Source organism: Callithrix jacchus, chromosome 10, assembly GCF_049354715.1.
Source record: "Callithrix jacchus isolate 240 chromosome 10, calJac240_pri, whole genome shotgun sequence".
Taxonomy (NCBI): Eukaryota; Metazoa; Chordata; class Mammalia; order Primates; family Cebidae; genus Callithrix; species Callithrix jacchus.
Window position 1 is genome coordinate 111,985,970 of NC_133511.1, and position 22,576 is coordinate 112,008,545.

The 22,576-nt window shown below is 43.1% G+C and overlaps 1 protein-coding gene across 10 annotated transcripts in view; it reads left to right on the top strand.

Annotated features, from left to right (window-relative positions):
- Positions 1-9,244: 9,244 nt before the first annotated feature.
- Positions 9,245-22,576, top strand: part of CSTPP1 (centriolar satellite-associated tubulin polyglutamylase complex regulator 1) — a 224,398-nt gene continuing 211,066 nt past the window's right edge. For all 10 annotated transcript variants that reach the window (XM_035262616.3, XM_035262613.3, XM_035262612.3 and 7 more), the window contains exon 1: positions 9,245-9,375. In XM_035262616.3, coding sequence (XP_035118507.1) covers positions 9,330-9,375 — 46 coding nt within the window. In that variant the 5' untranslated portion in view covers positions 9,245-9,329. The remainder of the gene's footprint in view (positions 9,376-22,576) is intronic.

Below are 22,576 nucleotides of genomic sequence, written 5' to 3' on the forward strand. Positions count from 1 at the left end.
GATGAGGACTCATCGATGTGGTGACATTAAGTCTAGGTCATTTCTTTTCTTTCTTTCTTCCTTTTTTTTTTTTTTTGAGACAGGTCTGACTGTCACCCAGGCTGGAGTGCAGTGATACAACCACAGCTCGCTGCAACCTCCACCTCCTCAGCTCAAACCGTCCTCCTGCCTCAGTCTCCCAAGTAGCTGGAGCTACAGGTGCATGGCACCACACCTGACTATTGTATTTTTAGTAGAGATGGGGTTTTGCCATGTTGCTGGTCTTGAACTTCAAAGCTCAAGCCCCCACCTCCTTTGGCGTCCCAAAGTGCTGGGATTAAAGGCATAAGCCACTGCGCCCAGCCATAACCTAGGTTTTAAAGGATGTGTAGTTTGCTAGGCAGAAAATATGATAAAGGTGCATTCTAGACAGAAAGCTTACACCAAAGCAAAGGATGCTCAATATGTTGGGGCATACTGAGTAGGAAAGCATGGCTGAATGTGTAAGTATGTAGAGAACAGTGAGTGGTGAGATGGCTGGAAGAGGAGGTTGGGACCAAAGTATAAGGGATTTATATGTTTGCATGGGAAGTTTTGCTTCTTCCTACTAATGGTGAGTCAGTAGCAACATTTTTTTTTTTAATTTTTTTTTTTTTTTTTGAGACGGAGTTTCACTGTTGTTACCCAGACTGGAGTGCAATGGCACGATCTTGGCTCACCGCAACCTCTGCCTTCTGGGTTCAAGCAATTCTCCTGCCTCAGCCTCCCGAGTAGCTGGGACTACAGGCGCGCACCACCAGGCCCAGCTAATTTTTGTATTTTTAGTAGAGACGGGGTTTCACCTTGTTGACCAGGATGGTCTCGATCTCTTGACCTTGTGATCCACCCACCTCGGCCTCCCAAAGTGCTGGGATTATAGGCGTGGGCCACTGCGCCCGGCCTTTTAATTTTTATAAAAGAAATGAGGTTTCACTATGTTGGCCAGGCTGGTCACAAACTCCTGACCTCAAGTGAGCCACCTGCCTCGGCCTCCCAAAGTGCTGGGATTACAGGCATGAGCCACCGTGCCCGGCCACAACATTTTTTTTTTTTTAATGAGATGGAGTTTTGGTCTTGTTGTCCAGGCTTGAATGTAATGGGGTGATCTCAGCTCACCACAACCTCCTTCTCCCCAGTTCAAGCAATTCTCCTGCCTTAGCCTCCCGAATAGCTGGGACTACAGGCATGCACCACCACGCCCTGCTAATTTTTGTATTTGTAATATAGACGGGGTTTCTCCATGTTGGTCAGGCTGGTCTTGAACTCCTGACCTTAGGTGATCTGCCTTGGCCTCCCAAAGTGCTGGGATTACAGACGTGAGCCCCTGTGCCCGGCTTTTTTTTTTTTAATGTAGAGACGGTGTCTCGCTATGTTGATCAGGCTGATCTCAAACTGCTGTCCTCAAGTGATCCTCCCACCTCAGCCTCCCAAAGTGCTGGGATTACAGGTGTAAGCCTCTGTGCCTTGCCTAGCAACACTTGTTAAGTAAGGAAGTAACGTGATCAAAATTGAATTTTAGAATAATGCACTCTTGTGACAGTGTAGAGGATGGTTTGGGGAGAAAGAAAAAATAGACACAGAGACTCCAGCTTCTTGTCCTAAGATTCTGAAATCTGGGAACTCCTAGTTCATATCCTAAATTTGATATCTAGTACATTCTCTCTCATCCTTCTTGAACTAATTCTCTGATGTACGCGAAGCATTCTCTCTAACACTGTTGTTAGTTACTTTTTTCTGGGCATTTGTTTGTTTGGTTGGGTTTTTTGTTTGTTTATTTGTTTTTGTTTTTGAGATGGAGTCTCGCTCTGTTGCCCAGGCTGGAGTGCAGTGGTGAGATCTTGGCTCACGGCAACCTCCACCTCCCGGGTTCAAGTGATTCTCTTGCCTCAGCCTCCTGGGTAACTGAGATTACAGGCGCATGCCACCAGGCCTGGCTAATTTTTGTATTTTTAGTAGAGATGGGGTTTCACCATGTTGGTCAGGCTGGTCTCGAACTCTTGACCTTGTGAACCACCTGCCTCAGCCTCCCAAAGTGCTAGGATTACAGGCGTGAGCCACCGCACCCAGCCTGTTTGTTTTTTAGAGAGAGGGTCTCACTCTGTTACCCAGGCTGAAATGCAATAGCATGATCACTGCTCACTGCAGCTTTGAACTCTACTTTTAAAAAATATTTTTTGTAGAGATGGATCTCTCTATCTTGTCCAGGCTGGTTGCAAACTACTGGGCTAAAGCAATCCTCTTGCCTTGGCCTCCCAAAGTGCTGGGACTGTAGGCATGAGCTACTATGCCTAATCCAGGCATTTCATACATGGTTATTTAGGTGTAGGAAGGATTCGCCAGTGCTTTCTGATTGACTTTTAATGTCTTTCTCAACAATGCCTTGTGTTTTTCTGGCCTTTTTTTGCTTTTGTTTTTTGTTTTTTTTAGATAGGGTCTCACTCCAGGTTGGAGCTCAGTGGTGTGATCGCCCCAGGCTCAGTTGATCCTCTCACCTCAGCCTCTTGAGCAGCTGGGATTACAGGCATGAGCCACCACACTTGGCCACCTTTTTCTTTAATAAATGTTTTTAATGCATTGATTGCCATGAGGTACCCATAAATCCTGTTGGGAGGTTGGTCTTTGTTTTCTAAACTTCTAGTCTAGAGGGAAACAAATTAATTTAACAGATACTTATTGTACCATTGCTTTCTGCAGGCACTGCACATGGTCCCAGAAATTTAAAAATGAATGAAGACTGTCTCTGCCCTCATGGAACTCATAATCTAGTAGGAAGAAATTTTTTTTTTTTTTTTTTTTGAGACAGAATCTCACTCTGTCCCTGGCTGGCACAATCTTGGCTCACTGCAAACTCCGCCCCCTGGGTTCAAGTGAGTCTCCTGCCTCAGCCACCTGAGTAGCTGGGATAACAGGTGCCTAGCACCGTGCTCGGCTAATTTTTTGTATTTTTAGTAGAGATGGGGTTTCAACATCTTGGCCAGGCTGGTCTTGAACTCCTGAGCTCTTGATCCACCCGCCTCAGCCTCCCAAAATCCCGGGATGACAGGCGTGAGCCACCGCGCCTGGCCAAGAATTATTTTGAAAGACAAATGGTTAAAAAAGTGCATACTCTAGGGGAGATGAAGGCATAACTAATTTTTGTGGGCTGTCAAGAAGAATCAGTAAATCACCCCCCTCTTCTAACTATATGAATGTGTAATTTGCAACTCTTTGCAGCATTTGAAAAACAATAACAAGAAGGTACAGTCCATCATGACCTTTGAACTAAAGTTCAATGTAAGCCATAGCCTCTTAACCACTTTCTTATGATGCATTAGTTATTCTTAACTGCCCAAGAGTTTGTGAACATTTCTTTTTCTTTACAAATTACTCCAAAGCTCTGGTCTAATAGCTTGTGGCAGTCTGAAATGACTCTTCTATAAATAGCACTTTTAATTTAAACATATGAATCCCAGGCAGTGGCATCACACTTAGTTTCTACTGTGCCCCTGTGGAAGATAGATAAGTCTTTCAAGCAGAGCCTAGTAGCTCAGCATGAATTTCATGACCTGCATTTCTTAGCAGCTACTTTGCCTTTAGCATCTTTTCTGCTTGATGAGTTGATAAAAGCTTGTCCTAGTTTCTTGAACCTATTTTATAGCAATAAATCAGCCTGCATTTATTGTTTCCTTATTGCTTCCTTGAAGTTTAAAACTTTTTAGTGTATTCATGGTTCACTTTTCTATAGTTTTTAATTATAGGGAGGATTTTCCTCCCTATCAATCTGTCTCTCTCTCTCTCTTTCTTTTTTTGAGATGGAGTTTCGCTCTTGCTGCCCAGGCTAGAGTGCAATGGTGCAATCTCAGCTCTCTACAACCTCTGCCTCCCGAGTTCAAGTAATTCTCCTGCCTTAGCCTCCCGAGTAGCTGGGATTACAGGCATGGTCGACCACACTGGCTAATTTTTTATTTTTAGTAGAGATGGGGTTTCACCATGTTGGTCAGGCTAGTCTCGAACTCCCGACCTCAGGTGATCTGCCTGCCTTGGCCTCCCAAAGTGCTGGAATTATAGGCATGAGCCACTGTGCCCGGCTGCCCTATCGATCTTTTAATAGGTCTTCTGCAGAGCCAGAGAGGTCTGCTAATTTTCTCATTATAAAATCAGAAATTATAATCTGATACTTGATGTCTCAGCTGGATGCAATGGCTCAGGCCTGTTATCCCAGCACTGTGGGAGACTAAGGCAGGAGGATCATTTGAGCTCAGGAATTCGAAACCAGCCTGGACAACCTAGCAAGACTCTGTCTCTACAAAAATAAAAATATTGTCTGGGTGTGGTGGCATGCACCAGTGGTCCCGGCTACTCAGGAGGCCAAGGTGGAAGAATTACTTGAGCCCAAGAATTCCAGGCTACAATGAGTTGTAGTTGTGATTGTGACACTGCACTTCAGCCTGGGTAACAGAGGGAAACTCTCTCTCTCTCTATATATATATAAAGGCTGGATGTGGTGGCTTATGCCTGTAATCCCAGCACTTTGGGAGGCCGAGGCAGGTGGATCATGAGGTCAACAAATCGAGACCATCCTGGTCAACAAGCTGAAACCCCATCTCTACTAAAAATACAAAAAATTAGCTGGGCATGGTGGCGCATGCCTGTAATCCCAGCTACTCAGGAGGCTGAGGCAGGAGAATTGCCTGAACCCAGGAGGCAGAAGTTGCGGTGAGCCGAGATCGCACCATTGCACTCCAGCCTGAGTAACAAGAGCGAAACTCCATCTCAAAAAAAAAAAAAAAAAAATGCTGGATGTGGTGGCTCATGCCTGTAATCCCAGCACTTTGGGAGCCACCGCGCCCAGCCTGTTTGTTTGCTTTTTAGAGACAGGGTCTCACTCTGTTACTCAGCCAAAAATGCAGTGGCATGACCATGGCTCACTGCAGCCTTGAACTCTTGGGTTCAAGTTATCCTCCCATCTCAGCCTACCAAGTAGCTGGGACTTTAAGTGTGTGCCATCATACCTGGCTAGTTTTTAGTTTTTTATTATCTTAATTATTTATTTAAAAAAATTTTTTTTGTAGAGATGTGTCTCTATATGTTGTCCAGGCTGGTCTCAAACTCCTGGGCTAAAGCAATCCTCTTGCCTTGGCCTCCTGAAGTGCTGGGACTATAGGCATGAGCCACCATACCTAGTCTGGGCATTTTATACATGGCTATTTATACCATTTTATAAGAGGTGGGTGGATCACTTGAAGTCAGGAGTTTGAGACCAGCCTGGGCAACATGGCAAAACCCCATCTTTAATAAAAATACAAAAATTAGCCAGGCATGGTGGTGCACACCTATAGTCCCAGCTACTCGGGAGGCTGAGGCAGGAGAATAACTTGAACCCGGGAGGTGGAGGTTGCAGTGAGCAAAGATAGTGCCATTGCAATCCTTTCTGGATGATGGAGTGAGACTCTGTCTCAAAAAACAACAAACAAAACAGAAAATAGTCTCAATATATTCTCTCCCTTGTGGGTGTTTTTCTTATTGTTCAGAATTTGATATTTCCATCCCTCATGCTGTAGTACTGCCTTTAATATCTAACGCTCTCTATTTCTGATCAATACGTATCACCAGCCTCTTGCCTCTTTTCAAGATTGTGGAGTTGTCTTCTGACTTACCAATTTACCTGGGTGATTTTTTTTGGTAAAATTTTAAGGAATACATTATGATAAGTTAAGAACCTGAAAAGTCAATTTAGATCAAAGGCTCACATTTTTGTTTTCTTTCTTTCACATCGAAGTCATAAAAAATACACTTGATTTTAACAACTCTTATATATTTCTACTATTCTTAAGACTGATGTAGTGTATGTTTCATTGAAAAATGTCCTCAATTGGCCAGACGCGGTGGCTCACACCTATAATCCCAGCACTTTGGGAGGCCGGGGCGGGTGGATCATGAGGTCAAGAGATCGAGACCATCCTGGTCAAAAAGGTGAAACACCGTCTCTACTAAAAATACAAAAATTAGCTGGGCATGGTGGCGCGTGCCTGTAGTCCCAGCTACTCAGGAGGCTGAGGCAGGAGAATTGCTTGAACCCAGAAGGCAGAGGTCGTGGTGAGCCGAGATTGTGCCATTGCACTCCAGTCTGGGTAACAACAGCAAAACTCCAACTGAAAAAAAAAAAAAAAAAAAAAGATTTTCATGCTACTCATTTATTTTTGTTTGTTTTCAGGTTATAATACATGCCTATTATAGAAAAATTTAAGACTACAGAAAAATATAAAGAAGAAAAATGTAAACAGTCAGTAATTCCACTACCAGTAAGGCCACCTGTTATTTCGGTGAAACTCGAAATTTCGGTGAAGCCTTACTCTAGCAACCTCCTACTCTTTTCTAAGTCCTTCTCCTCAATAGACTGTTCAGGACATTCAGAGTGGAAGATTGACTTTGAAGACAAGGATCCGTCGGATTTTTATGGAAGGGATGGAACTGTAGGAAAAACCTACAAATTACTCCAGAGATGACATCTTGTTCTTATTTAGCCTCCTTTGAGTCATTAACAGTCAGGCGCCACTGGTGCTGAAACTTATCATTATTATAACCACAAATGGGTTAATGCCCAAACAAAGCTATATTCTTGGGGCTGGTTCCCAGCTCCACCACACAGACCCCAGCAGCCAGCACCCGCCAAGTCCCAGGATAATGCTCCACCAGTAAGACGATGTCAAATGTTCAGCCTGGACTCAACATTGTCTTCTTCTATCTGGGAGCTTCCAGTTGCTAGCAGGGCAGAGGAAAAGGAAAAATAAATAAATAAAAACCAGGTCAACAAACCCTAAAAAAAGAGACTGTGTGGTTTAGTGGTCAGACCACTAGCCTGGATGTTGGGATAGCTGAGATCCAGTTCCAGCTCTACCACTGTGTGGCTGCATGATGTTAGACAAGTCACTAGACAAGTCCCTGGTGTGACCTGTGCCTCAGTTTCCCTAGTTAGAAAAGGGAAAAGTGCCTTAGAAAGTTTTTATGAGGACAAATAAGATTATCTGCAAATAGCTAAAGTTGCTTGGGAATAAAGTAAAATTACTTTTTTTTTTTTTTTTTTGAGACAGAGTCTTGTTCTGCTGCCCAGGCTGGAGTGCAATGTTGCAATATTGGCTCACTGCAACCTCTGCCTACTGAGTTCAACTGATTCTTCTGCCTCAGCCTCCCGAGTAGCTGGAACTACAGGCGGCTGCCACCACACCTGGCTTATTTTTTTTTTGTATTTTTAGTAGAGACAGGGTTTCACCACATTGGCTAGGCTGGTTTCTAACTCCTGACCTGGTGATCCGCCTGCCTCAGCCTCCCAAAGTGCTTGGAGTACAGGCATGAGCTACCGTGCCCAGCCAAAATTTTCATTCTTAATAATTACTATGGTATTACCTTATTAATAAAATAGTAAAAAGCCACAGTTATGTAACACATGAACCTCTCATATCCTCAAGCTGCAAGGGGGAAGCAGAGAAGAAGGCAATTTAAAAATAAATCAGATTCGCTGGACTTCACACCAAATACCAAATTAGTAAATTCATTGCTCAAGACACTAAGCTCTGCTCCTAGTTTGGCTCTGTCCTTTTATCCTCACCACATCCAAACTTAGAGTGACTCACAGGAGCCTAGAATTGAGACACATATACAATTTTAAGGGAAAGCAAGAATTAGGAGGTTTGAGGCTCCTTGCTGGAGGAGGCTAAGAATAGGCCACTCAGGACACAAAGGGAAGAACCTCCTCTTTCCTTTTCCTCCCAGTGTAGGTGGTCTACTGGTTTCCCAGTCATTCCTTTGATAGCTTGATTTTGTTTTCTTTGTCTCTTTTTCACAAACCTCACCTTGTTGGAGGGGGAGGGAACTAAAAAAGTGAGGACACAGTGGCTTTTTCTGCTAGGTCTGAACTGTGTCAAGTGCTACAGATCTCTTACCTGTTGTCAGGAACGGAGAGGGGCAAAAAGAAATATTTGGGAACTTGAAAACCATTGACTATTCCCTTAAAGGAGAAGTGAGCAATTGGGCATATGGGGGGAAAAAATCTAATTTGTATCCTTGTTTCTGCAGCCCCTCCCACTCAAGTGAAATGTCTTGGTAAGAAAAAGGAAAGACACTTGGGAAGGGTACCAAATAGTAAGGGGTAGGAATAGAAAGAAGAGGCCGGGTGCAGTGGCTCACGCCTGTCATCCCAGCACTTCAGGAGGCCGAAGCGGGTGGTTCACAAGGTCAGGAGATCCAGACCATCCTGGATGACACGGGGAAACCGTCTCTACTAAAAAGTCGGGCGTGGTGGCATGCGCCTGTAGTCTCAGCTACTTGGGAGGCTGAGGCAGGAGAATTGCTTGCACCCGGGAGGCAGAGGTTGCAGTGAGCTGAGATCGCTCCACTGCACTCCAGCCTTGGTGACAGAGTGAGGCTCCCTCTCAAAAAAATAAACATAAAATAGAAGAACCAAAGATAAAAAGGAATTGAGGCCGGGCACGGTGGCTTACGCCTATAATCCCAGCAGCTTGGGAGGCCGAGGCAGGCAGATCACCTGAGGTCAGGAATTCGAGACCAGCCTGGCCCACATCGCGGAACCCCGTCTCTACTAAAAATACAAAAAATTAGTCGGGTGTAGTGGCGGGTGCCTGTGCTCCCAGCTACTCGGGAGGCTGAGGCAGGAGAATCACTTAAACCCTGGAGGCAGAGGTTGCCACGAGCCGAGATCAAGCCGCTGCACTCCAGCCTGGGCGACAGAGCCAGAACGGAGAAGAAATGGCAATGATCTCAGAGGACTTAATGAGTACCTTTTGTGTATCCAGCAGTCATAGGCATAAAAGACACACTCCTGACCTCTAGAAGCAGCTAGGGTATATGCATACGTAAGCACTTTGCAGCAATTTAAGATAGTAAATATCAAAGAGCTAGAAATAGGTAACGGGTTACTAAGTGTTTATGAGGGCCAAAGGGTGGGGGCTATTAATGAGTTAGGATAACTGTATAAAAGCAGGGATAGTTATGAAATTCAGTAACTCCGTGTATGGGCGGCAGACAGTAATTCTTCGACATCGGGAAACAACGGATTCAAAAGAATTCTGCATCTCCGATTCCTCTAAAACCAAGTCTTCAAGAATGGGAGTCCAAAGAAACCTGGACCGTCGTGAAGCGACTGCCCTCGGAACTTGAGTGGCCAGCTCCACTTTGCTACACGGAGACTGTTTGTGTGACACCTCCTCCGGGTCCCGCCCCCTCCCACCGCGTGGGTGCCATGGTAACGGAGAGAGAAGGCAACCTGAGTTCCGGAAGCCGGAGAGCTGGAGCTTTGAAGCTACCCGGGTCAAAGGATGCTGAGTCCCGAGCGCCTAGCCCTGCCGGACTATGAGTATCTGGGTAGGTGCCCCCTTCAACTTTGGGGAAAAAAAAGATGTGCAGACGAATTAGGCCGGGGTCTGGGAGGAGGCGGGGGCGGGGGCGGGGTTTGTGTGGGATCGGGTCCGGGTGGAATGGGGAGGGGCGGAGAGGCGGGGGTTCCAGGGCCTGAGCCCCTAAGGCCGAGCCGGGAGGAAAAAAGCACCTGGGGAGTAAAGAATGTTTGAAGTGTAGGGGCTGGAACTCAGGCAATGTGGATTGTGTTCAACTTGGGTCAGGTTGGAGTTAAGGATTTGGGGCTCTGTTGGGGTATTACTGATATGCTGGTAGTGGAGTAAGAATAACCTTGGAAATTCAAGTGCCAAATCAGTCATTCCTCAATAACTGTCTTACCGTTACAGCGGCAGCAAACATTTCCAGCTTTTCTTTTTCATTAGGCACTGTGCTAAGCATTTTACATGCATTATTCTTTATTTGAACTTCTCAACAGCCCTAGGAGAAATTACTGTGTTTTCTTCCAGTTTTGCAGGTGGAGAAACTGGGGCTGAAGAGGTATCTTGGCATAGGTTAGGCCACACAGCTAGAAAATGGTAGCACTAGGATCAGAACTGGATTTGCCCACTCCAGAACTTGAGACCTTGACTTAGCTCTTGAGCTGAGACTGTATGTGTAGTACTTTGTTGAGCATCTTTAGTGTATAAGGAATTTAATGAATGAAAAAGGCATACGCCCACATAGATATGCACACACACATAAATGCACACAATACACATTTTAAATAATTCATAGACTTTTTTTTTAAGGGAAGTTTTAAGTTTACAGAAAATTGACTAGATAGTACAGTGAGTTCCCATACACCTTGGGCCTCCCTCATTCACAGTTTCCTCTATTATTATTATTATTATTATTATTATTTGAAACAGCCACATTCTGTCACCAGGCAGGAGTGCAGTGGCGCAATCTCTGCTCACTGAAACCTCTGCCTTAAGCAGTCCTCCTGCTTCAGTCTCCCGAGTAGCTGGGACTGCAGGTAAGTGCCACCACGCCCAGCTAGTTTTTTGTATTTTTAGTAGAGGCGGGGTTTCACTATGTTGGCCAGGATGGTCTTGATCTCTTGACCTTGTGATCCACCTGCCTCAGCCTCCCAAATTGCTAGGATTACAGGTGTGAGCCAGTATGCCTGGCCAGATTCCCTTATTATTATTTTATTTATTTATTTTTGTGTGTGTGTTTTGGGATTTTTAAATTTATTTATATTTTTTATTGCATTTTAGGTTTTGGGGTACATGTGGAGAACATGCAAGATTGTTGCATAGGTACACACATGGCAGCGTGATTGATTGCCTTCCTCCCCTTCACCTATATCTGGCATTTCTCCCCATGCTATCTCTCCCCAGCTCCCCACCCCACACTGTCCCTTGCCTATTTCCCCCCAACAGACCCCAGTGTGTGATGCTCCCCTCCCTGTGTCCATGTGTTCTCATTATATTACTGCAGTACATTTGTTACACTGGATAAAATAACTAAAGTCCATAGTTTACATTAGGGTTAATTCTTTATGTTTTTCAGTTCTGTGTCTTTTGACAAATGCATAACATCATGTATTCACCATTCCATTGTCATACAGAATAGTTTCACTGCGCTAAAAAAACCTCTGTGCTCCACCTATTGATCCTTCTCCCTCCCCTGCAGTCCTTGACAACCACTGATCTTATTGTCTCTAAAGTTTTGCCTTTTCCAGAATACCATGTAGTTGGAGTCATACATAGTGTGTAAATTTTTTCAGATGGGCTTCTTTAACTTAGCAGTAAGCATTTAAGTTTCCTTCATGTCTTTCTGTGGCATGATAGTTTCTTTCTTTTTGTTGCTGAATAATACTCCATTGTCTGGAATGTACTATGCACATCTTTTTTTTCTTCTTTTTTTTTGAGACAGTGTCTTGCACTGTCACTGAGGCTGGAGTGCAGTGGCACAGTCACAGCTCACTGCAGCCTCAACCTCTGGACTCAAGTGATCCTCCTACCTCAGCCTCCCAAGTAGCTGGGACTGCAGGCACATGCCACCATCCTGGTTAATTTTTTTATTTTTTGTAGAGACAGAGTCTCACTATGTTGTCCAGGCTGGTCTCGAACTCCAGAGCTCAAGGAAGCCTCCTATTGTGGCCTTCCAAAGTGCTGGGATTACAGGTGTGAGTCACTGCACCTGGCTTACATCTTTTTAAATGAAAAACAATTCTGGTTTAAATTTTTTTTTTAAACTTATTTTAAAAATGAATTTAAAAATATTTTTTAAGGTGGGTAATATGGAAACTTGATTCAAAATATTTTTTAGGCCTGGCATGGTGACTCCTGCCTGTAATCCCAATACTTTGGGAGGCTAAAGTAGGAGGATAGCTTGAGGCCAGGAGTTCAAGACCAGCCTGGGTGACAGAGTGAGACCCTGTCTCTAAGATGGATGGATGGATGGATGGATGGATGGATGGATAGATAGATGTTTATAGTGAAAAGTCTCCTACCCCTTTGCCTCCATCTGCCCAGTTGCCATCCATCCTCAGCCCCCTAAAAGTAACCACTATTGTTTTCCTGTGTGTCTTTCCAGAGATTATTATATACATAAAGGAGCATGCAGCATACACCTTTTTCATTTAATACATTTCAAAGCAATTTCTTTTCTTTTTTTTTCCTAAGATGAAGGAGTCTCACTCTGTTGCCCAGGCTAGAGTACAGTGGCACCATCTCGGCATACTACAACCTCCACTTCCCAGGTTCAAGCCGTCTCCCACTTCAGCCTCTCAAGTAGCTGGAACTGCAGGCACAAGCCACCACACCTAGTTAAGTTTTTTATTTTTGGTGGAGATGGGGTTTCTCCATGTTGTCCAAGCTGCTCTTGAACTTCCTGAGCTCAAGCCTCCCACCTTGGCTTCCCACAGTGCTGGGATTACAGCCTGGCCTTGAAGTAATTTCTCAGTCAGTAGGTAGCTTCTTCATTCTTTATAAAATTCATTTTTAGCTATATAGTATTTCAATAATATATATAACCAGTCCTGCATTGGTAAACAAGTTGTTTTTAGGCTTTTGCTGTTGCTAAGAATGCTGAAATGAATAAACTGCAATTTTGTTACTTTGCAAGTGTATCTGCAAGAATAAGTTCCACAAAGTGGAATTGGTGGAGCAAGGGCCTATGCACTGAAGTATTGATAGATACTGCCAGGTTGCCCTTCATAGGTGTTGTACCATTTTACACAGCCACCAGCAATGTAAGACAATGCCTGTTTCCCCACTGTCCTGACAACAAAATCCATCAAACTTGGATTTTTTTCAATCAAAGTGACAAATAGTTTCAGAGTAGATTTTTTTTTTCTTTTTTGAGATGGAGTTTAGCTATTGTTACCCAGGCTGGAGTGCAATGGCGCGATCTCAGCTCACCCAACCTTCGCCTCCTGGGTCCAAGCAATTCTCCTGCCTCAGCCTCCCAAGTAGCTGGGACTACAGGCACACGCCACCATGCCCAACTAATTTTTGTATTTTTAGTAGAGATGGGGTTTCACCATGTTGAACAGGATGGTCTCGATCTGTTGACCTCGTGATCCACCCGCCTCGGCCTCCCAAAGTGCTGGGATTATAGGCGTGAGCCACGGTGCCCAGCCCAGTCTCAGAGTAGATTTAAAGTGCATTTTCAAATGAAGTTGAGTGTCTTTTTAGCAAGTTTAACGGCTGATTGGTCTTTGAAAGCTATACATACACACATATATACATGAACATATATATATATATAAAGAGAGCTTAAGACAGTGACCACATCCATTAATCAGCTAAAAGGGGCTACTGATAACACAATTTTTTTTTTTGAGACAGTTTCGCTGTTGTTACCCAGGCTGGAGTGCAATGGCGCGATCTCAGCTCACCTCAACCTCTGCCTCCTGGGTTCAAGCAATTCTCCTGCCTCAGCCTCCTGAGTAGCTGGGACTACAGGCACGCACCACCATGCCCAGCTAATTTTTGTATTTTTAGTAGAGACGGTGTTTCACCTTGTTGACCGGGATGGTCTCAATCTCTTGACCTCATGATCCACCCGCCCCGGCCTCCCAAAGTGCTGGGATTATAGGCGTGAGCCACCACGCCCAGCCCACAAATAATTTTGTATTCAATGAATAACAATATCAATGTCAAGCAATGCCTAGACTTTTTTCAAAGATTTTATATATTTTATTTACCCAGTACTTAATGAATATATGAAATATTTGAAGAGCCTAGTTAATTGTTCAGTTTCTTGGGTGTTTGCTGTTTGAATTTTATGTCTCAAAGGCTTGGCATATTTGGTATATTGGTACTTTGGTGAATAGAATTTGGTGGTTCTGGCCGGGCGCGGTGGCTCACACCTGTAATCCAAGCACTTTGGAGGCCAAGATGGGTGGATCACCTGAGGTCGGGAGTTCAAGACCAGCCTGACCAACATGGTGAAACTCTGTCTTTAAAAAAAAAAAAAAAAAGAAGAAGAAGTTGGTGGTCCCTTCATAAATGGCTTTTTCAGGTTTGCCATTCAGTGGCAGTGTTGAGAATGAATCGCCAAACAGAATCAGAGTCTCAGGTTGGTTGAAAAAGCTTCAACATGTGTGAAGTCCAACCACCCACCTAATGCTTGAATCCTATACAAATGCTCCTTCATACTTTGTTGCATATTTAAGTGTCTTAGTTCCTTGTCCTAACCACCGACTAGGCATTCATATTGCTTGTCAGTGTGGCCACACCACTCACTGACTTCTGCTTCATCAAACCATATCACTCTGCTGCAATGCAGAATCATCCCTGCCTATTACAGTTTGGTCTCTCTTAGAGGTATGCTGCTTTGACATATTCACTCTCAATCTAATGACCACTTAAAACCACTCCTGGCCAGGCGTGGTGGCTCACACCTGTAATCCCAGCACTTTGGGAGGCCAAGATGGGTGGATCACCTGAGGTCGGGAGTTCGAGACCAGCCTGACCAACATGGAAAAACCCTGTCTCTACTAAAAAAAAAAATACAAAATTAGCCAGGTGTGGTGGCATATGCCTGTTATCCCAGATACTTGGGAGGCTGAGGCAGGAGAATCACTTGGACCCGAGAGGCAGAGGTTGTGATGAGCTGAGGTCACGCCATTGCACTCTAGCCTGGGCAACAAGAACTTCAAAACAAAACAAAACAAAAAACACTCCCTAGAGAACAGACTAATAAAGTATTTCCTGATTGAAAAATTTAAATACCTGTGGGTTTTTCAATTTTTGTTTTTATAAAGTTACTTACGTGTGTAGACCTAAAGAAGTATATACTTGCAGAGAAAACAAAATTGAAGACTGGAAAGTTCTAGGCATTCAGTAAAACACAAAAGCTAAAGCTGAGTTCCCCTTGGTTAGTGTATCTGGAATCCTCTCTTCAGGATTATGGTGTAAATTATGGAGATACCTATCCAACGAATATCTATAGATACCCTTTTTTCCTTGCTGGCTAGGGATTATATTTACCTATCTATTAGTGAAGAAATCAATCTTTTATCATGTTGGGTAAACTGATCCTTTCCCCACTGACTTTGTGGATTAGGAACCTGTAATCATGGCCTTGCATGGCTTAAGATCTTAAGATCATCATTGAAGAATAGCTTAATGATGTTCATGTCTGCAGTCATCAGTCTAGTGATAAAACCTGTGTGAATGCCCAGGCCTGGAGAGAGAAAGGACAATCTGGTAAGGAGATGAAATAAGCATAGACCCTTTGTGTAGGACCCACAAAAGATTTCCAGCCTTATGAAACCTACTTAGTGGAATTTTCTGCCAGAGGCTGGAGGTGTGTCTGTGTATCTGGTTGGGTGTGACAAGCCTGTAGAGCCAAAGGGCAGCCTGTTCTGGTCCCAGGTTTGCTAAACATACCACCTACGTGCTGATCTGAGTATAAGCATGAGGGTGTGAGGTTTATTTTTTGCTCCACCTAATTTGGTGAAGTGCATGCTTTCACTCATGCTCCAAGTTGCCTCTTCTTTTCCTTGAAACCTGCTTAGTCTCACTACGGTTGATAGTGGGTTAGCATAATAGATAACTCTAGGAAATCAAAGATGGCCTTTTTCCTTTTGGGAATAGATGTTTCGAAGACTCACAGTAGATTGGGTAGCTTTTTTTAAGCTATGGTTTTTGAACTCTTCCTATATGCCTGGCACTGTGCTTTGTCTCATGTAATTTTCCCAACTGCCATGTGAAGTGGGTACTTTTACTAGTCTCAATTAGTAGTTATTACTATCATCTTCTCATTTTATAAATAAGGAAGCTGAGGCTTAGAAAGGCTAATTGATTTACACAAGGTCACACAGGCAATGATGCATAGTAAAGCAGGGGTTCAAACCCAGGTTTGTCAGATTCCACAGCTTGTGTTTTTTCCTCTTCACTAAAAAGATAAAAACAAACAAGCAAACAAAACTCCTATTGGTTCAAAGGGCAGTAATTCTTGCTTCCTTATGAAGGATGGGGCTCTTAAACATTTCATTAGTTGCAAATAAGTTTCTTGGGAACAAGAATTATATTTACTCATCATTGTATACCTTCTATCTTTTTTTTTTTTTTTAAGATGGGGTTTCACCATGATGGCCAAGCTGGTCTTAAACTCCTGACCTCAGGTGATCCACCCACCTGGGTGTCCCAAAGTGCTAGGATTACAGGCTTGAGCCACTGAGCCCAGCCAATTGTATACCTTCTATCATTGTATACTCTCCTATACTTAATTCATATGACGTGTGAAATGGAATATGAATAATCTGACCTCAGGGTACCCCAAACATGAGTAGCTAACAAAAGCAACCAAGACTTACTAAGAACTTACTCTATACCAGGTACCATTTTAAATGCTTTACATATATTGATGCATATGAAGATAGTTTCAATTGTTATCTCCATGCAGCAGATGAGGAAACTACACACAAAGATTCCAAATAATAAGTTAGTAAGTGGTGGATCCAGAATTCTAACCCAGCAGTCTAATTCAAGTCCACATGGTTAAACTCTATGCTACAAATACCTCGAGCAACTCCTAAAATGGGACTGCAACTATTGCGTAGACTTTAACATGGATCCTGGAGTAAGGTCATTTGATTCCAGTGGCTTCATTTAACATTTCTGGCCGGGCGCGGTGGCTCAAGCCTGTAATCCCAGCACTTTGGGAGGCTAAGGCCGGTGGATCACGAGGTCAAGAGATGGAGACCATCCTGGTCAACATGGCGAAACCCTGTCTCTACTAAAAATACAAAAAATTAGCTGGGCATGGTGGCACGTGCCTGTAATCCCAGCTACTCAGGAGGCTGAGGCAGGAGAATTGCCTGAACCCAGGAGGCGGAGGTTGCAGTGAGCCGAGATCGCGCCATTGCACTCCATCCTGGGTAACAAGAGCGAAACTCCGTCTCAAAAAAAAAAAAAAATTTCTGCCGTGAGGGGTATGTGAGGAATCAGGATGGATCATACAATGATAAAATTCCAATTACTTCTTGCCACTGGACTCATCTCTCAGAGGCAGGCAATGAGGAAGATAACTTCCACCATTTGGGAGAATTTTATTGAAAATCATCTTTGTACTTTGGGTAGCTGTGTGACCTTGAAGAAATTGCTTAACCACTCTGTGCCTTAGTTTCCACATCTCTAAAATGTGGGTAATAATAGTACAGTCATGGTGGTTCATGCCTGTAATCCTAGCACTGTGGGAGGCCAAGGAGGGAGGGAGGTAGTTAAAATGAAGTTTAAAAAATAATAGTAGAGTATAAGAGACATGATCGATTAGCCTATTTCTGATTCATCATCCTAGGAGCCCAGGAGTTTGAGACCAGCATGGCCAACATAGTGAGACTTTGCCTCTACCAAAAATAAAAATTAGCCGGGTGTGGCGGCACACACCTCTAGTTACCCAGGAGACTGAGCTAGAAGGATGGCTTGAGCCCAGGAGATCAAGGCTGCAGTAAGCTGTTTTCATGCCACTGCATTCCAGCCTGGGTGACAAAGTGAGATCCTTTCTCAAAAAATTTAAAAAAGGCCGGGCACAGTGGCTCATGCCTGTAATCTCAGCACTTTGGGACCTGAGGCGGGTTGATCACCTGATGTCAGTAGTTCGAGACCAGCCTGGCCAAAATAGTGAAACCCCATCTCTACTAAAAATACAAAAATTACAAGGGCGTGGGGGCGTGCACTTGTAGTCCCAGTTGCTCAGGAGGCTGAGGCGTGAGAATTGCTTGAATCCGGGAGGAGGAGGCTGCAGTGAGCTAAGATCGCACCACTGCATTCCAGCCTGAGTGACAGAGTGAGACTCTATCTAAAAAAAAAAAAAAAAATTGTGCTTACCTCATACATATAAACAGTTATCCTGTTAGAGCACCTGGTACTCAATAAATATTAGCTGCTAGTGTTATTACCATATTTTTGTGCAAATACATAAACATCTGTGGCAACCACTGATGCGTGTCTCTTAGATCTCCTACTGTGGGTGGGGAGGGGGTGCATAATTTACTCCTGACCCCAGCTCTGAATCTAACACCTTGAACACAGTGAGGTCACACTTTCCACAGACTGCTCCTAGTCAATGACTGAGCAGGACAGACCCACTTTTTTTTTTTTGAGACGGAGTTTCACTGTTGTTATCCAGACTGGAGTGCAATGGCATGATCTCGGCTCACTGCAACCTCTGCCTCCTGGGTTCAAGCAATTCTCCTGCCTCAGCCTCCCGAGTAGCTGGGACTACAGGCATGTGCCACCATGCCCAGCTAATTTTTGTATTTTTAGTAGAGACGGGGTTTCACCTTGTTGACCAGGATGGTCTTGATCTTTTGACCTCGTGATCCACCCGCCTCGGCCTCCCAAAGTGCTGGGATTATAGGCGTGAGCCACCGCGCCCAGTCGCCAGACCCACTTCTATGAGATGTTTACTCCACTGATATGTGACTTTGGCCTAAAGACTCCCACTGCACTGCTAAGGCCCTCATTCTCCCTTCCTCTCCTTTACTAGGGTCACCTGCATTTGATCTGAGCTCTTCCAGACTCCTCCAGCTTCCTCCCCATTTTCTATCATGGGCGTTTCCCCCAGTACGTCTCTTGCCTGTCTGATCCTGTTTTGGTGTCTGCTTCTCATAGTGTCTGAGCTAAGACAACATCTAACAGTTACTGATACAGTCTCCTCCAGCCATGAGGTTAATACAATTTCTTTAGGCCTTGGCAAAGGTTCTGACATAGGACCCCTTCCAGGTGGAAGATAAGTGTTGCTATCTTATTTGTTTGTATTTGCTGATACCACAGCATGTGGTATTTATTTGTCTGACTGCCAGACACAGTTTATTTTCTGATTTTGGATGAATCCTGATAAACTTATTTTTATTTGAATATAACTAGTGAACCTTCCAAACCCAATCCTATGCTAGGAAATATTGCTGTTTACAATAAGTTAGCAGAAATTCTCTTAGGGCCTTAAAGTGTTTGGTTGCTGCAGAAAAGAAACGAAATAAAATATTATAGATGTTACACTGACTTCCTAAATCTTTGGAAACTAGGTTTATAATACATAGAACTAGTTAATGTATCACTTTAAATAATTATGGGTCAGGCATGGTGGTGGCTTATGCCTGTAATCCCAGCACTTTGGGAGGCTGAGGCAGACAGATCAGAGGTGTCAGGTGTTTGAGATCCTCTCTCTAGTAAAAATACAAAAAATAGCTGGGCATGGTGGTGTGCACCTGCAATCCCAGCTACTCGAGAGGCTGAGGCATGAGAAAAGCTTGAACCTGGGAGGCGGAGGTTGCAGTGAGCCAAGATCATGCCAGTGCACTCCGCCTGGGCGAGACAGCGAGACTGTCTCAAAAAATAAAAATAAAAAATAAACAAAATAATTATGAACATGTTCACAAAGTCACCTCTTTCTTTCCTTTTTCTTCCTCCTACCCTTCTTCCTTTTCTTCCTCTGTAAATTCCTTCTCTATATAAAGCCAGGTGTGAATATATGAATATAAAGCATCCCTCCCCACAGGAAATGTACATGGTAAATGGGAGATGGGACATATTCATAAATGACCATAACATAAAAGGACAGTATAATAAGTAGAGGGTACGTGAGCTATATGGTTCTAGAGCCAGCAGCTGTCATGGCCCTTTCCCAGTTTTTTCAGCAGCTTCTCAGTCATCGAAGGGACAGCAATTCCCCTGGTAGCTAGTTCTGGAATGGGCCTTTTGGGAGTTGTTTCTGGAAGGTCAATGTAGATTTTTTCCTTTTCCAAAGATTCTGTAACCTATTTAATAAATATAATAAATATCTTTTTGTTGGGGGGGAAAAAAGAGCAAAGTAAGTTCTAAGTCATGTTGTTCCTGACCCTTGCCTACCCCCATTTCTCCAGAGTAAATTGCATGGTAGATGGGAGATGGGACATATTCATAAATGACCATAACACAAAAGGACAGTATAATAAGTAGAGGGTACGTGAGCTATATGGTTCGTGAGCTATATGGTTCTAGAGCCATATAGCTCTAGAAAAAAATTGTAAAGCTATCTTAAAACCCTAGAATAACATTTCAGTGTTATTCTAGGGTTTTAAGATAGCTTTACAATTTTTGACTTTGCTTACCATTTATGTATTCAAATGATCTTCAAATCTTTATTCCAAATGGTATTCAGAAGTTGGGGATCACTTTTATTTGCACAAATGCAATATTTGCTAAATGAGTAATTCTAGGAGGCCCAGTAGATGAATTGAAGTTTTAAAAATAATAGTAGAGCATAAGAGACATGATCCATTAGCCTATTTCTGATTCATCATCCTATTTATGTCCTTCATAGCACTTACCAGAGTTATCTTGCTTACTACTTGTATAGATATCTACTTATCTACTTGTCTGTTTCTTGTTAGAATGTAAGCCATGAGGGCAGGCCTTTTCTCTCTCAAATCTAGCACAATGCTTGGCCCAAGTGAAGTGCTCAATTGTTGAATGAATGGTCTGCTTTAAGTAACAGAATACATTTTAAAATAAATGGGAGAAAGGAATTCAGTTCAACAAATAGTTACTGAATTCCTAACATGTGAGAGAAACTATGTTTTCCCCGCTTCCATGCATCAAAAAGGATGATTGATTAAATCTGCTCTGGATCTTTCAGTTTTAACTCTGATTATACCTAAGGTTAATTTCTTGGTTGATACCATAGCTTCCGTGTTTGGGTTATACTACACTAAAATTTAATCCATTTTTAAAAATCAGTATTTTATAAAGGAAGGACTTATTCTTTTTTATGATTTCTCAATGAGATCCTGTCCTTTAGTTGGACAGAGTGATATGCTTTGATTAAGACTGGAATTACCCTTGTAAACTAATCCCTGGGTCCTCTTTCTGTGTTGGGATCGCCCTTACACTACTTCCCTAGAGGCCTTAGGAAATAGCTCATTCTATGATTGGAATTTCAAGTCAAAACACATTTATCTGAGCAGAATTTTAATGATTTATCAAAGAGAGAAGGGATTTTCCCAAACACATCTGAACTTACCAAATTACTGATCCCATAGCTATGTTTTTTCTTAAGCACCTTTCTTTAAACAAAGCAATTACTGCTGAAATCATCAAATGTGTTTTTTTCCATGAAAGCTTTTGACTAAGTTTTGTTTGATTAGCAGGAACCTAGTAAAAGTAAATATTGTTTGAGACAGGCACTTTCAGAGCCTGTTCTTTTTCTTCATTGAATTAGCTTTTAAAAGCACTATTCTTTGGAGAGAGTAAGAGCCTTTTTTCCAGCTGTCCTATTGTGTAGCTCAAGGTCTCGTTAATACTATCATCTAGCCTGGAGATTACAGGTAATTGTGATAAATAAAACACAAGCTTCAGTTTCTGTAATCTCAGAAATCTGCTTGTGCCCCAGGACCTCATATCAGGTGTTTTTAAAATTCAGACTTCTCTCACCTGGGACAATCCCATTGGCCCAAAGTAAACAGAGGCATCTGGCAGGAATGGAGCTGCATTAGGGCCCACTGCCTTTTTTTTTTCTTAATTAATGTGGCAGAACTCCTGTGGCCAACTTACATATACGACCTGTTCTAAATGGGAAAATTTTATATTTTAAAATAGGCATGTTTGAAACAATAACACTTTTGAATGTAAGATACACGAAAGGGCACATGTCTTCAGCTTTACTTGTCAAATGGAGAGGCTGCCAGAACTGGCCGGCTCCATGGTTCTCATGCCCCAAGTCCAGCAAATTGACATGTAAGTAGGCAACACACAAAGAAGTGCAGCCCATGAGAAAGTGAGTTTGGGCGCTTGGGCTGGCCTCCTTTCTCTGTGTAGAGTTCTTTCTAGCTTTGCCTCTTCTGTCCCATCTTAGTTTTTCAGAAAGGAGAGATTAAATGTGTCTGGTATTTCGGCATGTTAACTGCTTGGGTAACATGAGGCTAGCACTCAGGCCACTGTTCAGCCTGTCATATGGAAGGAATTGCCTTTCAGAGGAGATTATAATTGTGTATGTAGCCACACAAATGCACATTCTGCCTAGAGGAAAGTGCACAGAAGAGGATGCCTTATGCTGCCACTCAGGTCTCTTTGTGGAAGGCTGCATGAGAAGCGCTTACATGGCATAGTCATCTCTTTTGGGCTTAATGAGTCATCTTTTTGTGCAACATCTACTTTCAAAAAAAAAAAGGAAAGAAGAAATGTACTCTTCCTCAAGTGAGCTGCTTTTATTGGCCCTGCTGCTTTGTCTAAGAGTTTTGTACATTCTTCATGACATAATTTACAATGCTGGTGCTCAGACAGTAAACAAAAAATAATTTAGCTCTTGGGCACCTAGACGAAATTTAAACGGCCCAATTTAGAGAAATGAGAACAATAACCGTCATAAACAGTGAACACATGAGCCTAAGCAACAAGCGTGACTCCGGTCCTTTTTGAAATGTGATGCATTTAAAGATGGCTGTAGAGAAAACTAGAAGCTCAGCACGTCAGTTGTGTGCAGTTAAGCCTTGAGTCCATGGTCTAGTGTTAATCTCAAGTTAGTGGATAAAATACAGGCTACCATGTGAGTAAGTCATTAAGCTCCTAGAGCCACAGCATTTACATATAAAAGTGGAAAAGGTAACATTGCCACCTACCTCACAGGAATGGAAGATGATTGAGAAGATAAACCTGTGGATTTCTTTATAGGGAAGGTATTTTGTAAATAGAAGACAGTGTTATTATTCTCCTTGATCAAATTTCCC